The 18043-nt window shown below is 57.2% G+C and overlaps 4 protein-coding genes across 4 annotated transcripts; 3 read left to right on the top strand and 1 right to left on the bottom strand.

Annotated features, from left to right (window-relative positions):
- Positions 1 to 446: 446 nt before the first annotated feature.
- On the bottom strand, positions 447 to 1373 carry LOC138369113 (uncharacterized). The gene has a single exon (XM_069332051.1). The coding sequence runs from the start codon at positions 1371 to 1373 to the stop codon at positions 447 to 449; it is 927 nt and encodes a 308-aa protein (XP_069188152.1).
- An 809-nt stretch (positions 1374 to 2182) lies between these two features.
- LOC138369114 (antifreeze protein Maxi-like) lies at positions 2183 to 3083 on the top strand. Its single transcript, XM_069332052.1, has 2 exons — positions 2183 to 2196; positions 2285 to 3083. Exons 1-2 carry the CDS (start codon positions 2183 to 2185, stop codon positions 3081 to 3083), a joined length of 813 nt encoding a protein of 270 aa, XP_069188153.1.
- Positions 3084 to 3131: 48 nt separating this feature from the next.
- LOC138369115 (uncharacterized) lies at positions 3132 to 3830 on the top strand. Its single transcript, XM_069332053.1, has one exon. It carries the CDS (start codon positions 3132 to 3134, stop codon positions 3828 to 3830), a length of 699 nt encoding a protein of 232 aa, XP_069188154.1.
- A 6931-nt stretch (positions 3831 to 10761) lies between these two features.
- LOC138369116 (damage suppressor protein-like) lies at positions 10762 to 17098 on the top strand. The gene is made up of 3 exons (XM_069332054.1): positions 10762 to 10950; positions 14567 to 16398; positions 16990 to 17098. The coding sequence occupies exons 1-3, from the start codon at positions 10762 to 10764 to the stop codon at positions 17096 to 17098; spliced, it is 2130 nt and encodes a 709-aa protein (XP_069188155.1).
- Positions 17099 to 18043: the final 945 nt, after the last annotated feature.

Genomic DNA, 18043 nt, shown 5'->3' on the forward strand with positions numbered 1-18043 from the left:
AGCTGTTAACATTGAACATCTATATATTTTTGGAGTCATTTTTCCGTAATTATATTGTTAATTGTATATTTATAGCCAACAAGTCAAACGTCCAAAGACAGGACAAATAAAAGAACGTAACTTGCAATATTCCAGCAGAAATCCTAACGATCTCTGAAATAGAATTCAACCAATCAGGGGAAAGCTCTGTTTGAAATAGCCAATAAGGATTTTCCAGATATGAACTAATTGGCGGGAAACTGAGGCAGGTAGCCTGAAACTCCGAGACGGTCAGTCAGGCAATAGCCAGTGGACGAGAATGAGGTGACAACTGCAGCTTGGGGGGGGGGGGGCTTTATTGGTGATTACGGCACTTCACTGCAAGAGCCGCCAAGTGCACAGCATCTTGGAGGACTCTGAACCGTCTTCCAGAAGGTAGAGTGTAGTCAGTGTGGCACGTCATGGCATCATCTGCTAAGGTTGAGGGGAATACAGACCTGCAGGTGGTAGGTAGGTGGCGGCACCTGCAGGTGGTGGGTAGGTGGCGGCACCTGCAGGTGGTGGGTAGGTGGCGGCACCTGCAGGTGGTGGGTAGGTGGCGGCACCTGCAGGTGGTGGGTAGGTGGCGGCACCTGCAGGTGGTGGGTAGGTGGCGGCACCTGCAGGTGGTGGGTAGGTGGCGGCACCTGCAGGTGGTGGGTAGGTGGCGGCACCTGCAGGTGGTGGGTAGGTGGCGGCACCTGCAGGTGGTGGGTAGGTGGCGGCACCTGCAGGTGGTGGGTAGGTGGCGGCACCTGCAGGTGGTGGGTAGGTGGCGGCACCTGCAGGTGGTGGGTAGGTGGCGGCACCTGCAGGTGGTGGGTAGGTGGCGGCACCTGCAGGTGGTGGGTAGGTGGCGGCACCTGCAGGTGGTGGGTAGGTGGCGGCACCTGCAGGTGGTGGGTAGGTGGCGGCACCTGCAGGTGGTGGGTAGGTGGCGGCACCTGCAGGTGGTGGGTAGGTGGCGGCACCTGCAGGTGGTGGGTAGGTGGCGGCACCTGCAGGTGGTGGGTAGGTGGCGGCACCTGCAGGTGGTGGGTAGGTGGCGGCACCTGCAGGTGGTGGGTAGGTGGCGGCACCTGCAGGTGGTGGGTAGGTGGCGGCACCTGCAGGTGGTGGGTAGGTGGCGGCACCTGCAGGTGGTGGGTAGGTGGCGGCACCTGCAGGTGGTGGGTAGGTGGCGGCACCTGCAGGTGGTGGGTAGGTGGTGGCACCTGCAGGTGGTGGGTAGGTGGTGGCACCTGCAGGTGGTGGGTAGGTGGTGGCACCTGCAGGTGGTGGGTAGGTGGTGGCACCTGCAGGTGGTGGGTAGGTGGTGGCACCAGTGTTAACAGTGTCACCGTTAATATCTTCATTGTTCCAGGGAGTGAACCCCAGCAATATCCAGTTGGAGGCAGGTTTGTCTTACATTATAGTGCCCGGCTGCAGCACCTGTTGTTATAGTGCCCGGCTGCAGCACCTGTTGTTATAGTGCCCGGCTGCAGCACCTGTTGTTATAGTGCCCGGCTGCAGCACCTGTTGTTATAGTGCCCGGCTGCAGCACCTGTTGTTATAGTGCCCGGCTGCAGCACCTGTTGTTATAGTGCCCGGCTGCAGCACCTGTTGTTATAGTGCCCGGCTGCAGCACCTGTTGTTATAGTGCCCAGCTGCAGCACCTGTTGTTATAGTGCCCGGCTGCAGCACCTGTTGTTATAGTGCCCGGCTGCAGCACCTGTTGTTATAGTGCCCGGCTGCAGCACCTGTTGTTATAGTGCCCGGCTGCAGCACCTGTTGTTATAGTGCCCGGCTGCAGCACCTGTTGTTATAGTGCCCGGCTGCAGCACCTGTTGTTATAGTGCCCGGCTGCAGCACCTGTTGTTATAGTGCCCGGCTGCAGCACCTGTTGTTATAGTGCCCGGCTGCAGCACCTGTTGTTATAGTGCCCGGCTGCAGCACCTGTTGTTATAGTGCCCGGCTGCAGCACCTGTTGTTATAGTGCCCGGCTGCAGCACCTGTTGTTATAGTGCCCGGCTGCAGCACCTGTTGTTATAGTGCCCAGCTGCAGCACCTGTTGTTATAGTGCCCGGCTGCAGCACCTGTTGTTATAGTGCCCGGCTGCAGCACCTGTTGTTATAGTGCCCGGCTGCAGCACCTGTTGTTATAGTGCCCGGCTGCAGCACCTGTTATGCCCCCTCATCGGCACCTCTGCAAGTTCCTAAGCTCTTCTTAATTTGCTCACCATTCCCAAGTCACTGGCGGCGTGAGTATAGTTATTCACTTTCTCGAGGGAGGCGGCCCGTATCCTGCCTCATTTGAATACCGTCGCACGCACCCTCTTGCTGGCCGCCCCCACGCCTCCCTGGCCGCCCCCACGCCTCCCTGGCCGCCCCCACGCCTCCCTGGCCGCCACCCACGCCTCCCTGGCCGCCACCCACGCCTCCCTGGCAGCCACCCACGCCTCCCTGGCCGCCACCCACGCCTCCCTGGCCGCCACCCACGCCTCCCTGGCCGCCACCCACGCCTCCCTGGCCGCCACCCACGCCTCCCTGGCCGCCACCCACGCCTCCCTGGCCGCCACCCACGCCTCCCTGGCCGCCACCCACGCCTCCCTGGCCGCCACCCACGCCTCCCTGGCCGCCACCCACGCCTCCCTGGCCGCCACCCACGCCTCCCTGGCCGCCACCCACGCCTCCCTGGCCGCCACCCACGCCTCCCTGGCCGGCCCCACGCCTCCCTGGCCGGCCCCACGCCTCCCTGGCCGCCCCCACGCCTCCCTGGCCGCCACCCACGCCTCCCTGGCCGCCACCCACGCCTCCCTGGCCGCCACCCACGCCTCCCTGGCCGCCACCCACGCCTCCCTGGCCGCCACCCACGCCTCCCTGGCCGGCCCCACGCCTCCCTGGCCGGCCCCACGCCTCCCTGGCCGCCCCCACGCCTCCCTGGCCGGCCCCACGCCTCCCTGGCCGCCACCCACGCCTCCCTGGCCGCCACCCACGCCTCCCTGGCCGCCACCCACGCCTCCCTGGCCGCCCCCACGCCTCCCTGGCCGCCCCCACGCCTCCCTGGCCGCCCCCACGCCTCCCTAGCCGGCCCCACGCCTCCCTGGCCGCCCCCATGCCTCCCTGGCCGCCCCCATGCCTCCCTGGCCGCCCCCATGCCTCCCTGGCCGCCCCCACGCCTCCCTGGCCGCCACCCACGCCTCCCTGGCCGCCACCCACGCCTCCCTGGCCGCCACCCACGCCTCCCTGGCCGGCCCCACGCCTCCCTGGCCGCCACCCACGCCTCCCTGGCCGCCACCCACGCCTCCCTGGCCGGCCCCACGCCTCCCTGGCCGGCCCCACGCCTCCCTGGCCGCCCCCACGCCTCCCTGGCCGCCCCCACGCCTCCCTGGCCGCCCCCACGCCTCCCTGGCCGCCACCCACGCCTCCCTGGCCGCCATCCACGCCTCCCTGGCCGCCACCCACGCCTCCCTGGCCGCCACCCACGCCTCCCTGGCCGCCACCCACGCCTCCCTGGCCGCCCCCACGCCTCCCTGGCCGCCCCCACGCCTCCCTGGCCGGCCCCACGCCTCCCTGGCCGGCCCCACGCCTCCCTGGCCGCCACCCACGCCTCCCTGGCCGGCCCCACGCCTCCCTGGCCGGCCCCACGCCTCCCTGGCCGGCCCCACGCCTCCCTGGCCGCCACCCACGCCTCCCTGGCCGCCCCCACGCCTCCCTGGCCGGCCCCACGCCTCCCTGGCCGTCCCCACGCCTCCCTGGCCGGCCCCACGCCTCCCTGGCCGCCCCCACGCCTCCCTGGCCGCCTGGGTCTGTGCCGGGTCTAGGATCCGGTAATGAACATATAAGGACTCTGGTCTAGAATAACCTGGAGAACGCCACATAGTCTCTAGTCCGAGAATATAAAGAGTTATAGCTTCAGTTATGTGAGTTGATATTTTGCTCGTCGAAGACGTATCTCTGTTTACTCTACTCTTTGGTTTCTCTATCTCGTGTCTTCTGATCTATAAAGCGCATCAACAGTGAAGATGTGAACAAGATCATGAAACTATCAAACCAGGTCTGAACTCTGAACGATGGATCTAACCCGGAGAAGTTTCGTTTCAGGAAGGATTTGAAATAATTATTTCGCATCGGGGGTGGATAGAAAGTAGACTAGGTTGCCTGCCTTTCCATTACACACACAAATGGAATGGCTAGCTTTAAAAAAATGGCCAATAGGTATAATATAGGAGAGAGAGGTTGGGTCTAAAGGGGCCCCACTGAGAATGTACCAACAGGCCCACTACGGAGGTTCCGCTTATCTTAAGTCTTCACGAGGAGTGGGCCTGGAGGGTCTGATGGTCGTTCAGGCACTGCATGGCACCCATCTTTCTCACTGTCACTTGTCTTGATGTCACTTGCCACAAGCGTAAGTGCCACAAACGTGTCACGAACGTTCATACTCATTTTCCGTAGCTGTTCTCTCCAACGTGTTCATGTCACCAAGCTCACTGGTATTACTCGCCAGCCTCTATCAAACAGTGAGAGCAACTGACGCGCTTCAGTAAGGGTCGTCGCTACTATGAACCACAAGCGCCGAGTTACATCCGGGAAATCTTTGAACACGTGTCGAAAGTTACCCTCAGTCGATGAGCTGAGGGATAACTGAGGTAGGCCGAGAGTGACACCTGTGTCTACCGATCATTGGTGTTTTATAAACCTTTTAAACCTCTACGCGCATCAGAGCTCTGCCAGCTGCCCTTCTCCTGCCTCAAGTGTAAAGTAAGGTAATTATCGGGAGAGCGCTCCAAGCCATTACCATTACAGGGATGGTCGTAATGGCCATCCAATGGCCGTAACTCCAAGCCATTACGAATACTTGGAAGGGATGAGGATAAGGTTTTTGGAATAGAATGAAGGGAAGGAATAGTGCCCAACCACTTAGACGGCTGGGGATTGAACGCTGACCTGCATGAAGCTAGGCCGATGCTCTACCGTCCAGCTCAAGTGGTTGCCTGCCTCGAGTGTACTGTCTTCAGTTGAAGTCCCTCTGCAGGTGTCTTTAATGATGTCTTCGGGCTGCGAGCCTCCTAGCCTCGGAGACGTTCTTCATGTTAAAGTTTCTTTCCCCGTTGCAAGATGCCAGCATACTGGAGGTTCAACCGTACTCCTCTTAAGTAGACATATTAAGTGTCTCCTAGATGTGTCATAAGTGTACCATCACCGTAAACATTGTATTTACACGTGTTTGAAGTGTACCGTCTGCACGTACCAGAAGTGTACCTTCACATGTCGCAAGTGTAGCACCTTCGCGTAATACAAGTGCACCATCTCCCTGGCATCCTGTGGCACATCTGACACCGGCAGTCAATCACACAAAGTGAATGTTCCGAGTGGGCTGTCGGGTACACCTCCTCACGGAATCTGGAAAAACTCTGAGAAAAATGGCAAAAATCAGGTAGTGTTCCGTCTTCATCGTGTCTCGTAGCTGCATAAGACGACTCTGGCCTCCTCACGATGCCTTCGGGCCAAGGAGGAGGAAGAGGTGGGTCGGCCTGACAGTAGATCACGAGCCGTCGTCCACCTTCCGTACTCAGTACCACATGTATGCGTACTACGCCGTTTGTAAGGAACTTGAAGACTTCCGACTGTGGGAACCTGGTGTGGTCGAACCGGACCCTGTCCTGGTAGCATACGGATTGGATCCTTCCCTAGTAGCACATGTATTCGATTCTGGCCTAGAAGTAAACGGTTGGGACCTCGGTCTGGTAGCAAATGGATTGGATTCTTCTCCGTCAGTAAATGGATGAGATCTTGGCCTGAATGCGAGTTTCAAAATATCCTTCCCTAGAGCGCCACGAAGCTTCAAACTCCCTCAGAATAATAAAGGCTCCCAGAACGTATGCGCACAGCACTTTGAGTCGCTATTGATCAGACCAGCTAAACGTCAAGGTCTGTTGAGTACACATTGAATACTGACTTACTGACTTCTTCATCAGTCAGTACATTTGACTTACTTGGCTTGAGGGACCCGCTTCCTGTACCTATACAACCTGTAACATAAACACGTCCTTGATCAACGAACCCAAAACCCCTGATCTAACACTGACGATATTCAATCATATTTGGAAGAAAACATCGATACTACAGCTGTATGGAACAGTCAGTTCCATACAGTGTGAAAGGTAAAATACAGACCAATTAAAAATCGACGTACTTGACCTGCAGCTTGGGCCGGTGGACGAGGGCCCCGGGGCTGGAGGACGAGGGCCCCGGGGCTGGAGGACGAGGGCCCCGGGGCTGGAGGACGAGGGCCCCGGGGCTGGAGGACGAGGGCCCCGGGGCCGGAGGACGAGGGGCCCCGGGGCCGGAGGACGAGGGGCCCCGGGGCTGGAGGACGAGGGGCCCCGGGGCTGGAGGACGAGGGCCCCGGGGCCGGAGGACGAGGGCCCCGGGGCCGGAGGACGAGGGCCCCGGGGCTGGAGGACGAGGGCCCCGGGGCCGGAGGACGAGGGCCCCGGGGCTGGAGGACGAGGGCCCCGGGGCTGGAGGACGAGGGCCCCGGGGCTGGGGGACGAGGGCCCCGGGGCCGGAGGACGAGGGCCCCGGGGCCGGAGGACGAGGGCCCCGGGGCTGGAGGACGAGGGCCCCGGGGCCGGAGGACGAGGGCCCCGGGGCCGGAGGACGAGGGCCCCGGGGCTGGAGGACGAGGGCCCCGGGGCTGGAGGACGAGGGCCCCGGGGCTGGAGGACGAGGGCCCCGGGGCTGGAGAACGAGGGCCCCGGGGCTGGAGGACGAGGGCCCCGGGGCCGGAGGACGAGGGCCCCGGGGCCGGAGGACGAGGACCCCGGGGCCGGAGGACGAGGACCCCGGGGCCGGAGGACGAGGGCCCCGGGGCTCTTAACACGGCCCTTCAGGTCTCTCACGTCAGGGGTGTGGCGCCACCACAACCCTTCACCCGGCCCTGCACCGTTACTATTGCAACACCATATTTACCAGAACATAAAAACAGGATGTACTGTCATACTATTGTGGACGTCTCCCCCCCTCCGTCTCTCCTCTCCTTACTTCACACGTGAAAGTAAACCCGTGGTACCGCACCCGTGGTACACCAGTGGTACTGCACCCGTGGTACACTAGTGGTACTGCACTCGTGGTACACCAGTGGTACTGCACCCGTGGTACACCAGTGGTACTGCACCCGTAGTACACCAGTGGTACTGCACTCGTGGTACACCACTGGTACCGCACCCGTGGTACACCACTGGTACTGCACCCGTGGTACACCACTGGTACTGCACCCATGGTACACCCGTGGTACACCCGTGGGACACCTCAAGTGCTACACACGCCCGCCATGCCAGGCAGACAACATCACAGTTCTATATGCATCGCCAGAATATAGTAATTTGAAAGGCATCCTCATTTTGGTATCGGATGGAAGGCTTCTCGCGTGTGGCTCACAGTCCTCAAACTTTCTCGGAATTTGGGGGACTGCCGTAAATTCTTCTTATTTCTTTAGTGTTGGGTTTAATGTAAGAGAAAAGGGAGTTGATGGCTGTAGATGACGCTGATAAACATTGAAACAAAACGGCGATGATATGAACCTTTAAGGAGCGTTTCTTCGTGAAACTGAAGACGCTAAATAGATATTGGCGCTCTGGTTGATACAGCGACGACCTTGTTTCTTGCAAGTCGCCGTTCAATCCTCGATGGTCCACATCTGTTGAACACCGGTTCCTTAACCTCCTATCCCAGTTCCCGTCCCGTTATCTTGAGATGATTTCGGGAGCTTATCGTCCCCGCGGCCCGGTCCTCGACCAGGCCTCTTTTTTGTTACACTTCCCCCAGGAAGCAGCCCGTAGCAGCTGTCTAACTCCCAGGTACAGTATCTATTTACTGCTAGGTAACAGGAGCATGAGGGTGAAAGAAACTCTGCTCATTTGTTTCCGCCTCCACCGGGGATCGAACCCGGAACCTCAGGAGTACGAATCCGTAGCGCTGTCCACTCAGCTGTTAGTTCCTAACATTTCGTCATTTCATGCAACGTGTGTTTAGCTTTATCTTCAGATGTGTGAAGAACGTTCAGAACGTGGCAACGTTCCTACGTTCCTCCGTCACACTGTATACTGTGTGAAAGGTATATACACAGTATACAGTGTGATGGTGTAGTCATACAGTGTGGTGTAGTGCGGCTCCTGCACACACACTTCACACCACCTGTCATCCAGAGTCCCACACACACACACACATGCTCAACTGCCACATACCTGCAGCCAAGATGGTGTCACAGTTCAACTGACAGCAAGCAGTACCTGTAGAGTCTTCTACTACTACTACTACAGTACCTCTGTAGAAGTGATGAAGGGGCTCGGACGCCGTCCCACAAGTCTACGAGATACATTTAAAAAAAAAAACGAGAGTTGTATCAAGTACCTTATTTCCGGCAAATTTGAGAACACTTGATGGTGGTGAGGTAGGTGGGTGGGCGTGCGGTAAGCGGGTGGGCGTGAGGTAGGCGGGTGGGCGTGAGGTAAGCGGGTGGGCGTGAGGTAAGCGGGTGGGCGTGAGGTAGGCGGGTGGGCGTGAGGTAGGCGGGTGGGCGTGAGGTAGGCGGGTGGGCGTGAGGTAGGCGGGTGGGCGTGAGGTAGGCGGGTGGGCGTGAGGTCGACCAGGTCAGCAGTCCATACTGACCCTCACGTGGCTCGGGCCTCCTCCTGGCCGCCCTCTCACAATATCGCGAGAATTTCATGGTCTCGTGGGAACGGGAGGCGGCCGGCAGGGCCCGGGACTGTCGCATGTTACCCGCGCCTCCACCACTCTTAATCGTCTCTTGGGGGCTTCCTTCCCACTCAACATTTCGTGTGGCCAATATGCGCTGCCACGATATCATGACCTACCGGTAGGATACCGCACGATCAGCCAATACCGATAACCACACGACACGGCACGACCACCGAACGACAGCCGCACGCCCGCCTCTGAAGCCTTTCGCCACAATGATCCCCGCGCCTCCCAACGCCAACCAAGCATATGAAATTTCCACCAAGTTTACGATCTCGTTGTTGACGTTGTGAGGAGTCCACCCTGGCGCCGGGGCGCCCTGACACACGCACCTCCCGCGCCCCGCCCCGCCCACCCGACACTTTCCTGATATTTACTCAGATAGTGAAGAATAATCGTGTACCTTCGTGATTATTTAGTGAGCTGTGAGATACACCGACCTATTACATGTTCCTCGTTCCATTCCTTGATAACGAGGATAACGTGTTGGCAGAAGATGGAAGTACAAAATCACGTTAGTCAAACGATCGAATGTTTGTTAATTCAAAGAGAAGGAAGGAAGGAAGGAAGGAAGGAAGGAAGGAAGGTGTCAGAGGGGCCAGGAGACACCTGTGTAATTACCAGACGGTGGTGGTAATTACACAGGTGTCGTGTACCGGAGGAGGTTGTCAGTCCTCCCGTCCACGTTCATGTGTCAGTCTCACAGGGGTGACAACGCTGACGCCCCCAGCAGGTGCCCCAGTGCTCGGCCCACGACAAGACACATCACGAGTAGTAAGGCAGTGTCCGCCGACCATCTTTAATGTGTGTGGCTGATGGTCCACATCAGCCACACACATAATGTGTGTTATGATGTTCACCACCTCCGTCATCACTGGCGCAAGAGTTTTACGCACGTCTTGAAGTGGCTTTACGCACGTCTTGAAGTGGCTTTACGCACGTCTTGAAGTGGCTTTACGCACGTCTTGAAGTGGCTTTACGCACGGCTTTGAATATATTCCCTGGGCCGAGGTTGAGTACGATGACGCGGGGGTATGGGAGGGAGGGAGGGACTGAATGAGTGTGACCCGAGGCTCCCACGGCCTCAGAAACGAGGGATGAAGGCATTAATCTCGATAATGACCCAAACCCTGGCCCTCGTAGTGCCACGGAGACCAGCTGACGCCACGAAAAGACGAGGCTTGCGGGTATACGAGACGAAGACGAGATGCCCACTTGACCAGCTGGGTATCCCATCCTGGGTATCCCAGCCTGGGTGTCCCAGCCTGGGTGTCCCAGCCTGGGGGTGTCCCACCTTGGGCCTCGACTCACCCCTTCACCCGAGCACTTGACCGGACGCTCACCTGAGCACCTTTAATTTAACCACACATTGAGAGCGGCCCACCATCTCTACAGCAGCGTCCCTCAAGGCTTGGCAAGTGCCGGCTGCAGCCCATCCTCCTCTTTACATAGTACTTATTGTGACCATCGTCAATAGTCAGAATTCGTACGTTCTTAGCTGTTAGTAGTATACTGACTAGTAAGGAATTCATTTAAAATAAATGAAGTTAAACCACAAACGTAAATATTCATAGGCCTATTATAGCACACGTATGTACTATATTAGGCCTCAGATATCGTGTATTAGGCCTAGTGAGGTTAGGATAAGTTAATTTTTTACTTGTAAGTAAAAAAAATTTTCCGGTTTGTTAAACTCAATAGTTCAGATTTCTACGTTCTAATTTCGTTGTAGGTCGGTACATATACTATGGTCCTCATCGTTACTATAGTAGTAGGCATCCGTCAGTCTCAGGGGACTATGGAGTTGTGCTCTGGTTGCCGGTCTGGACTGCCACTCCAGGGGCGCAAAGCCAAGGTAGGTAGATACGGGGGAGAAGCTGTTACCCATGCAGCAGGTCTCCCCCCCCCCCACCCCTTTCCACGGCGCCGAAACTCTCCGGTTAGAAAGGCAAACGCCAATACGATTGGTTCCAGCGCCGTCGCAGGAACTGTCAGAACGAGGATGAAGGCAACAATGAACTACCCCCAGGGGGCTCCAGCTCCGGAGTTAACCTCGAAGTTGGTAAAAGAAGACACAGGGACCCCAAACCCGGAGACCGCCGTGGTCGGGGCGGGAGAAGAACCACCCCAGCAAGGACAAGAACGACCCCAGCCTCCTGAAGGAGAGCCTGGGGGGCCGCACGAGCCCCAGGTGGAGGACTTCCGACCCCCGCACCATTCCCGTGAATATATATACAACAAAACAACCACACACCCAAGTATAATTATAGTCAAAGGAATTGAAACAGGAATTTCCTTAAATACTTTGATCCTGGTCGGGTCAAAAAGCGTTTTTAGCGTAGAACTCAAAATATTATCTCATATATTACTTTTTTGAGTAATGTCTGGGGTTGCTCTCCGGATCCGTCACTTAATTTTAATCACTTTAAGTGCCACTTGACTTGGCATCACTACTGGGGTCACCTGAACTAGAGTATTAAGTAAGTGCCAAGGATGGGCACATACTTAATAATCAATGACCGTTACCCAGATGAAATAGACCATTTCCACTGGTCTAGAATAACTCACAGTCGTCGAACAGCCTAATCTTATAGCCAACGATGCTTGTTTATTTGGGCGGGACAGCGTGCCCTCGGCTTGTGAAACCTTCCATGGCCCTCCACATCTAGCAAGACTCCTGCTACACAAGGCCGCCTCCATTCATTCTTACCATAACTATGTTCTTCTGAGACGATGACGATTAACTGGAGTAAAATGAGGTACACAGAGCGAGAATACCTCTCACCTGGCCGAGGCTACGGGGTACCAGGGCAATATCATGAAATGATCTATTAAACTAACCTTTTATTTCCAGCTGGCTCTCACCGACCCGTGGGAGAGATGTGACTCTGGATACCGAACGTGGAAAAACACAGGAGACTGTCAAGATAATTGATCTTAATGAGTGGGTCGCGTCTTGGGCTCCTCCGGGAACTGTCTTTGGGTGTGATGCATCCAACGGGCAAGAACAATGACAGGTTTCAGAGCTGAAAGTGAATTTGCAGAGAGAGTCACAATATTGGAGGGCTGAAACAACATAGCTTTACTCGCACTTGAAAGCGACGGTGTTTCTGTCCGTCCTGGATCCTTATGTGACGAGGTTTCGGTTCGTCCTGGAACCTTATGTTAACGCCATTTCAGTCTCTTATTCGGCCACTTTCACTTGAAAGCGACGACATTTCGGTCCGTCCTGAACCCTTATTAAGTCAATGTTACGATCAGATAGTGGTCCAGGAGGGACCAAAACTCGTTACAGAGTCCAGGAAGAACCGATGTAACGCATAAGGGTCCGCATAACACATAAACACAGTCGCATAATGGTCCAGGAAGGACCAAAACGTCGTCGTCTGCACCTCATGTGTGGGTTGGGTTATTTGAATGTGAACATGATCGGAACAGTGACGCGTAATGTTGACAAAGAGACAAAAACTGTGTACAGAAGTTCTGCCAAGTAACCACATCCGTGTGAATGGTGATGTTCTTCCCTGCCACACCCGTGTGAATGGTGATGTTCTTCCCTGCCACACCCGTGTGAATGGTGATGTTCTTCCCTGCCACACCCGTGTGAACGGTGATGTTCTTCCCTGCCACACCCGTGTGAATGGTGATGTTCTTCCCTGCTCCACACCCGTGTGAACGGTGATGTTCTTCCCTGCCACACCCGTGTGAACGGTGATGTTCTTCCCTGCCACACCCGTGTGAATGGTGATGTTCTTCCCTGCTCCACACCCGTGTGAATGGTGATGTTCTTCCCTGCTCCACACCCGTGTGAATGGTGATGTTCTTCCCTGCTCCACACCCGTGTGAACGGTGATGTTCTTCCCTGCTCCACACCCGTGTGAACGGTGATGTTCTTCCCTGCCACACCCGTGTGAATGGTGATGTTCTTCCCTGCTCCACACCCGTGTGAACGGTGATGTTCTTCCCTGCTCCACACCCGTGTGAACGGTGATGTTCTTCCCTGCCACACCCGTGTGAATGGTGATGTTCTTCCCTGCTCCACACCCGTGTGAATGGTGATGTTCTTCCCTGCTCCACACCCGTGTGAATGGTGATGTTCTTCCCTGCTCCACACCCGTGTGAACGGTGATGTTCTTCCCTGCTCCACACCCGTGTGAATGGTGATGTTCTTCCCTGCTCCACACCCGTGTGAATGGTGATGTTCTTCCCTGCTCCACACCCGTGTGAACGGTGATGTTCTTCCCTGCCACACCCGTGTGAATGGTGATGTTCTTCCCTGCTCCACACCCGTGTGAATGGTGATGTTCTTCCCTGCTCCACACCCGTGTGAACGGTGATGTTCTTCCCTGCCACACCCGTGTGAATGGTGATGTTCTTCCCTGCTCCACACCCGTGTGAACGGTGATGTTCTTCCCTGCTCCACACCCGTGTGAACGGTGATGTTCTTCCCTGCCACACCCGTGTGAATGGTGATGTTCTTCCCTGCTCCACACCCGTGTGAATGGTGATGTTCTTCCCTGCTCCACACCCGTGTGAACGGTGATGTTCTTCCCTGCTCCACACCCGTGTGAACGGTGATGTTCTTCCCTGCCACACCCGTGTGAACGGTGATGTTCTTCCCTGCCACACCCGTGTGAACGGTGATGTTCTTCCCTGCCACAGATCAGCATCACTGCTAAACTTGTAGAAGGCAACAACATCGAATCACAGTCACCTGGCTACTGGTTCAGGTGTACCACAGTGACCACCTGGCTACTGGGCCAGGTGTACCACAGTGACCACCTGGCTACTGGTTCAGGTGTACCACAGTGACCACCTGGCTACTGGTTCAGGTGTACCACAGTGACCACCTGGCTACTGGTTCAGGTGTACCACAGTGACCACCTGGCTACTGGTTCAGGTGTACCACAGTGACCACCTGGCTACTGGTTCAGGTGTACCACAGTGACCACCTGGCTACTGGTTCAGGTGTACCACAGTGACCACCTGGCTACTGGTTCAGGTGTACCACAGTGACCACCTGGCTACTGGTTCAGGTGTACCACAGTGACCACCTGGCTACTGGTTCAGGTGTACCACAGTGACCACCTGGCTACTGGTTCAGGTGTACCACAGTGACCACCTGGCTACTGGTTCAGGTGTACCACAGTGACCACCTGGCTACTGGTTCAGGTGTACCACAGTGACCACCTGGCTACTGGTTCAGGTGTACCACAGTGACCACCTGGCTACTGGTTCAGGTGTACCACAGTGACCACCTGGCTACTGGTTCAGGTGTACCACAGTGACCACCTGGCTACTGGTTCAGGTGTACCACAGTGACCACCTGGCTACTGGTTCAGGTGTACCACAGTGACCACCTGGCTACTGGTTCAGGTGTACCACAGTGACCACCTGGCTACTGGTTCAGGTGTACCACAGTGACCACCTGGCTACTGGTCCAGGTGTACCACAGTGACCACCTGGCTACTGGTCCAGGTGTGCCACAGTGACCACCTGGCTACTGGGCCAGCTATGCCACAGTGACCACCTGGCTACTGGGCCAGGTGTGCCACAGTGACCACCTGGCTACTGGTCCAGGTGTGCCACAGTGACCACCTGGCTACTGGGCCAGGTGTGCCACAGTGACCACCTGGCTACTGGTCCAGGTGTGCCATAGTGACCACCTGGCTACTGGGCCAGGTGTGCCACAGTGACCACCTGGCTACTGGGCCAGGTGTGCCACAGTGACCACCTGGCTACTGGGCCAGGTGTACCACAGAGACCACCTGGCTACAATTACTCTAACCCTCACTTCACCTCGACAGTCGCCCCAGAGCCCAAACTTGGAGGCCAAGGCGCTGACCTTGGAGGATAGCCTTCCTGTACAGGGCCTCGGGAGGAGGAGCACAGTGCCTCGGGAGGAGAAGCACAGTGCCTCGGGAGGAGGAGCACAGTGCCTCGGGAGGAGAAGCACAGTGCCTCGGGAGGAGAAGCACAGTGCCTCGGGAGGAGAAGCACAGTGCCTCGGGAGGAGAAGCACAGTGCCTCGGGAGGAGGAGCACAGTGCCTCGGGAGGAGCACAGTGCCTCGGGAGGAGAAGCACAGTGCCTCGGGAGGAGGAGCACAGTGCCTCGGGAGGAGGAGCACAGTGCCTCGGGTGGAGAAGCACAGTGCCTCGGGAGGAGGAGCACAGTGCCTCGGGAGGAGAAGCACAGTGCCTCGGGAGGAGGAGCACAGTGCCTCGGGAGGAGGAGCACAGTGCCTCGGGAGGAGGAGCACAGTGCCTCGGGAGGAGGAGCACAGGGCCTCGGGAGGAGGAGCACAGTGCCTCGGGAGGAGAAGCACAGTGCCTCGGGAGGAGGAGCACAGGGCCTCGGGAGGAGGAGCACAGGGCCTCGGGAGGAGGAGCACAGTGCCTCGGGAGGAGGAGCACAGTGCCTCGGGAGGAGGAGCACAGTGCCTCGGGAGGAGAAGCACAGTGCCTCGGGAGGAGAAGCACAGTGCCTCGGGAAGAGAAGCACAGTGCCTCGGGAGGAGAAGCACAGTGCCTCGGGAGGAGGAGCACAGGGCCTCGGGAGGAGAAGCACAGTGCCTCGGGAAGAGAAGCACAGTGCCTCGGGAGGAGAAGCACAGTGCCTCGGGAGGAGGAGCACAGGGCCTCGGGAGGAGGAGCACAGTGCCTCGGGAGGAGGAGCACAGGGCCTCGGGAGGAGGAGCACAGTGCCTCGGGAGGAGAAGCACAGGGCCTCGGGAGGAGGAGCACAGTGCCTCGGGAGGAGAAGCACAGGGCCTCGGGAGGAGAAGCACAGGGCCTCGGGAGGAGGAGCACAGTGCCTCGGGAGGAGGAGCACAGGGCCTCGGGAGGAGCACAGGGCCTCGGGAGAAGCACAGTGCCTCGGGAGGAGAAGCACAGTGCCTCGGGAAGAGAAGCACAGTGCCTCGGGAGGAGAAGCACAGTGCCTCGGGAGGAGGAGCACAGGGCCTCGGGAGGAGCACAGTGCCTCGGGAGGAGAAGCACAGGGCCTCGGGAGGAGGAGCACAGTGCCTCGGGAGGAGAAGCACACGGCCTCGGGAGGAGGAGCACAGTGCCTCGGGAGGAGAAGCACAGGGCCTCGGGAGGAGGAGCACAGGGCCTCGGGAGGAGGAGCACAGGGCCTCGGGAGGAGGAGCACAGTGCCTCGGGAGGAGAAGCACAGGGCCTCGGGAGGAGGAGCACAGTGCCTCGGGAGGAGAAGCACAGGGCCTCGGGAGGAGGAGCACAGGGCCTCGGGAGGAGGAGCACAGTGCCTCGGGAGGAGAAGCACAGGGCCTCGGGAGGAGCAGCACAGTGCCTCGGGAGGAGAAGCACAGGGCCTCGGGAGGAGGAGCACAGTGCCTCGGGAGGAGAAGCACACGGCCTCGGGAGGAGGAGCACAGGGCCTCGGGAGGAGGAGCACAGGGCCTCGGGAGGAGGAGCACAGGGCCTCGGGAGGAGGAGCACAGGGCCTCGGGAGGAGGAGCACAGGGCCTCGGGAGGAGAAGCACAGGGCCTCGGGAGGAGGAGCACAGGGCCTCGGGAGGAGGAGCACAGGGCCTCGGGAGGAGAAGCACAGGGCCTCGGGAGGAGAAGCACAGGACCTCGGGAGGAGAAGCACAGTGCCTCGGGAGGAGGAGCACAGTGCCTCGGGAGAAGCACAGTGGCACTGAAAACCCGCTCGACACATACCATTTCGGATAAAGATAAAAAATATGCAAATTAGAACAGAACTCATTCTACAATTGAAAACAAAATGGAAATTACAGAATTATTCATATACCAATACCCCCACCAACCCTCCCTCCACCCCCCCTCCCCCCGGGGGAGTCTCTTCCGTCATATTAAGCCTAAGACAAAAGAAAACTACGTATCATGAGCGAATTCAGAAGAAACCCAGAAAAAAAAACTTGTACTAAGAATCCAAATAAACAATAAACACGTCTTGTATTGTGGCTGCTGTTAAGATAAGTCATTCAATGGTGACACAGACGTTAGCAAACTACTTAAGACAGAACAGAACAACTATGAAAAATTATCTCTTAAACATATTAACAAATTGTGTAGGGCAGACATGCCCAATATTAATGAAAACAAAAATGAGCTCAAACGAATTCTTAATGAAAGTCTTTTTAGATAGCACCACTACCATCGTGAGACGCTGGCACATCCCCTTCATGCAACCCCCACACAACGTCCAGTCTTCAGATACTCTATAATTATCAATATTTGCAGTAACCGGACCCCAGAATACCATCACAGTCCACGAGAAGCAAAACACTGTGAAGCTAAAGCTTTAGCATCGCTCATCCTCAAAAATCGTAAAAAGAGATCCAAGAAGTAAGCTTATAGAACGCTTTTGGGGAGGTCGGCAGCGAGGAGGTCGGCAGCGAGGAGGTCGGCAGTGAGGAGGTGATGCCCAGACGTTGAGTCAGGAGCACAAATGAGAGGCTGCGGTGCCCGGGAGAGGAACGTGACTGGCCGAACGGAAGCCTATCACGACACCATATCGCACAGCTGGGTAATGGCTGGGTGGAGCGGCCAGGCCCGGTAGCTGCGTGTCCTTGGTGCTGGGGGAGGAGGGGCTACCTCTGTGTGTGTGTGTGTGTGTGTGTGTGTGTGTGTGTGTGTGTGTGTGTGTGTGTGTGTGTGTGTGTGTGTGTGACAAACAGACGTATCTACAAGTACATTTTACCAATTAAGCAACAATTCAAACAACGTTCTCTGGACGGGGCATATATTACCTGGTCTTCGCGGACGGAAGCCACAGTGAGGAGAAGATTAGCATGAGGGAGGATGAAACAGGTCGCGATAGTCTGTTGATAAAGAGTGAATATGAAGCGACTCGTGAGACCCGATGATAAATCAGAGACAAGAAGAATGTGGGGGAAGATGAAGAGGCGATTAGCCGTTGTTCGTGCCAGGACTTGATGACCACGAGTCAGCAAGAAGCCGACGGCGTCTACAACGTGGGAAGCAGGCAGCCCCTGCAGACCCCTGCAGTCTGCAGGAGCGTGCAGCACAACCCACATACTGCCAGTGTGTAAGGCTGCAGCTTAATGGGTAATGTAGCGCGGCTACTCCTGACGTTTGCACACACAATCACTTGACTCTCAAGTACTAAAGAATTGCTGCATTTCTACGAGTACGAATAATTAGCATCCGATTAATAATATGCTTTCCAGTTCTGAAGGATTAAAATATGAATAGGGCTTCATAAGGTGTATCCGAGGTGTGCTGAGCGTGGGAGTATAGCCGCTGATGGTCTGCGACACACACTGCTAAATCT

This window comes from Procambarus clarkii, chromosome 27 (assembly GCF_040958095.1).
Source record: "Procambarus clarkii isolate CNS0578487 chromosome 27, FALCON_Pclarkii_2.0, whole genome shotgun sequence".
Classification (NCBI taxonomy): Eukaryota; Metazoa; Arthropoda; class Malacostraca; order Decapoda; family Cambaridae; genus Procambarus; species Procambarus clarkii.

Excerpts from the sequence above, each read along its gene's own strand:
- LOC138369115 (XM_069332053.1), top strand. The coding sequence starts at position 3,132 with ATGCCTCCCTGGCCGCCCCCATGCCTCCCTGGCCGCCCCCACGCCTCC.
- LOC138369116 (XM_069332054.1), top strand. The coding sequence starts at position 10,762 with ATGAAGGCAACAATGAACTACCCCCAGGGGGCTCCAGCTCCGGAGTTA. Across the intron at positions 10,951-14,566 it reads GGGGGCCGCACGAGCCCCAG|TCGCCCCAGAGCCCAAACTT; the intron begins GTGGAGGACTTC and ends TCACCTCGACAG. Across the intron at positions 16,399-16,989 it reads GCCTCGGGAGGAGGAGCACA|TAACCGGACCCCAGAATACC; the intron begins GTGCCTCGGGAG and ends CAATATTTGCAG.
- LOC138369113 (XM_069332051.1), bottom strand. The coding sequence starts at position 1,373 with ATGAAGATATTAACGGTGACACTGTTAACACTGGTGCCACCACCTACC.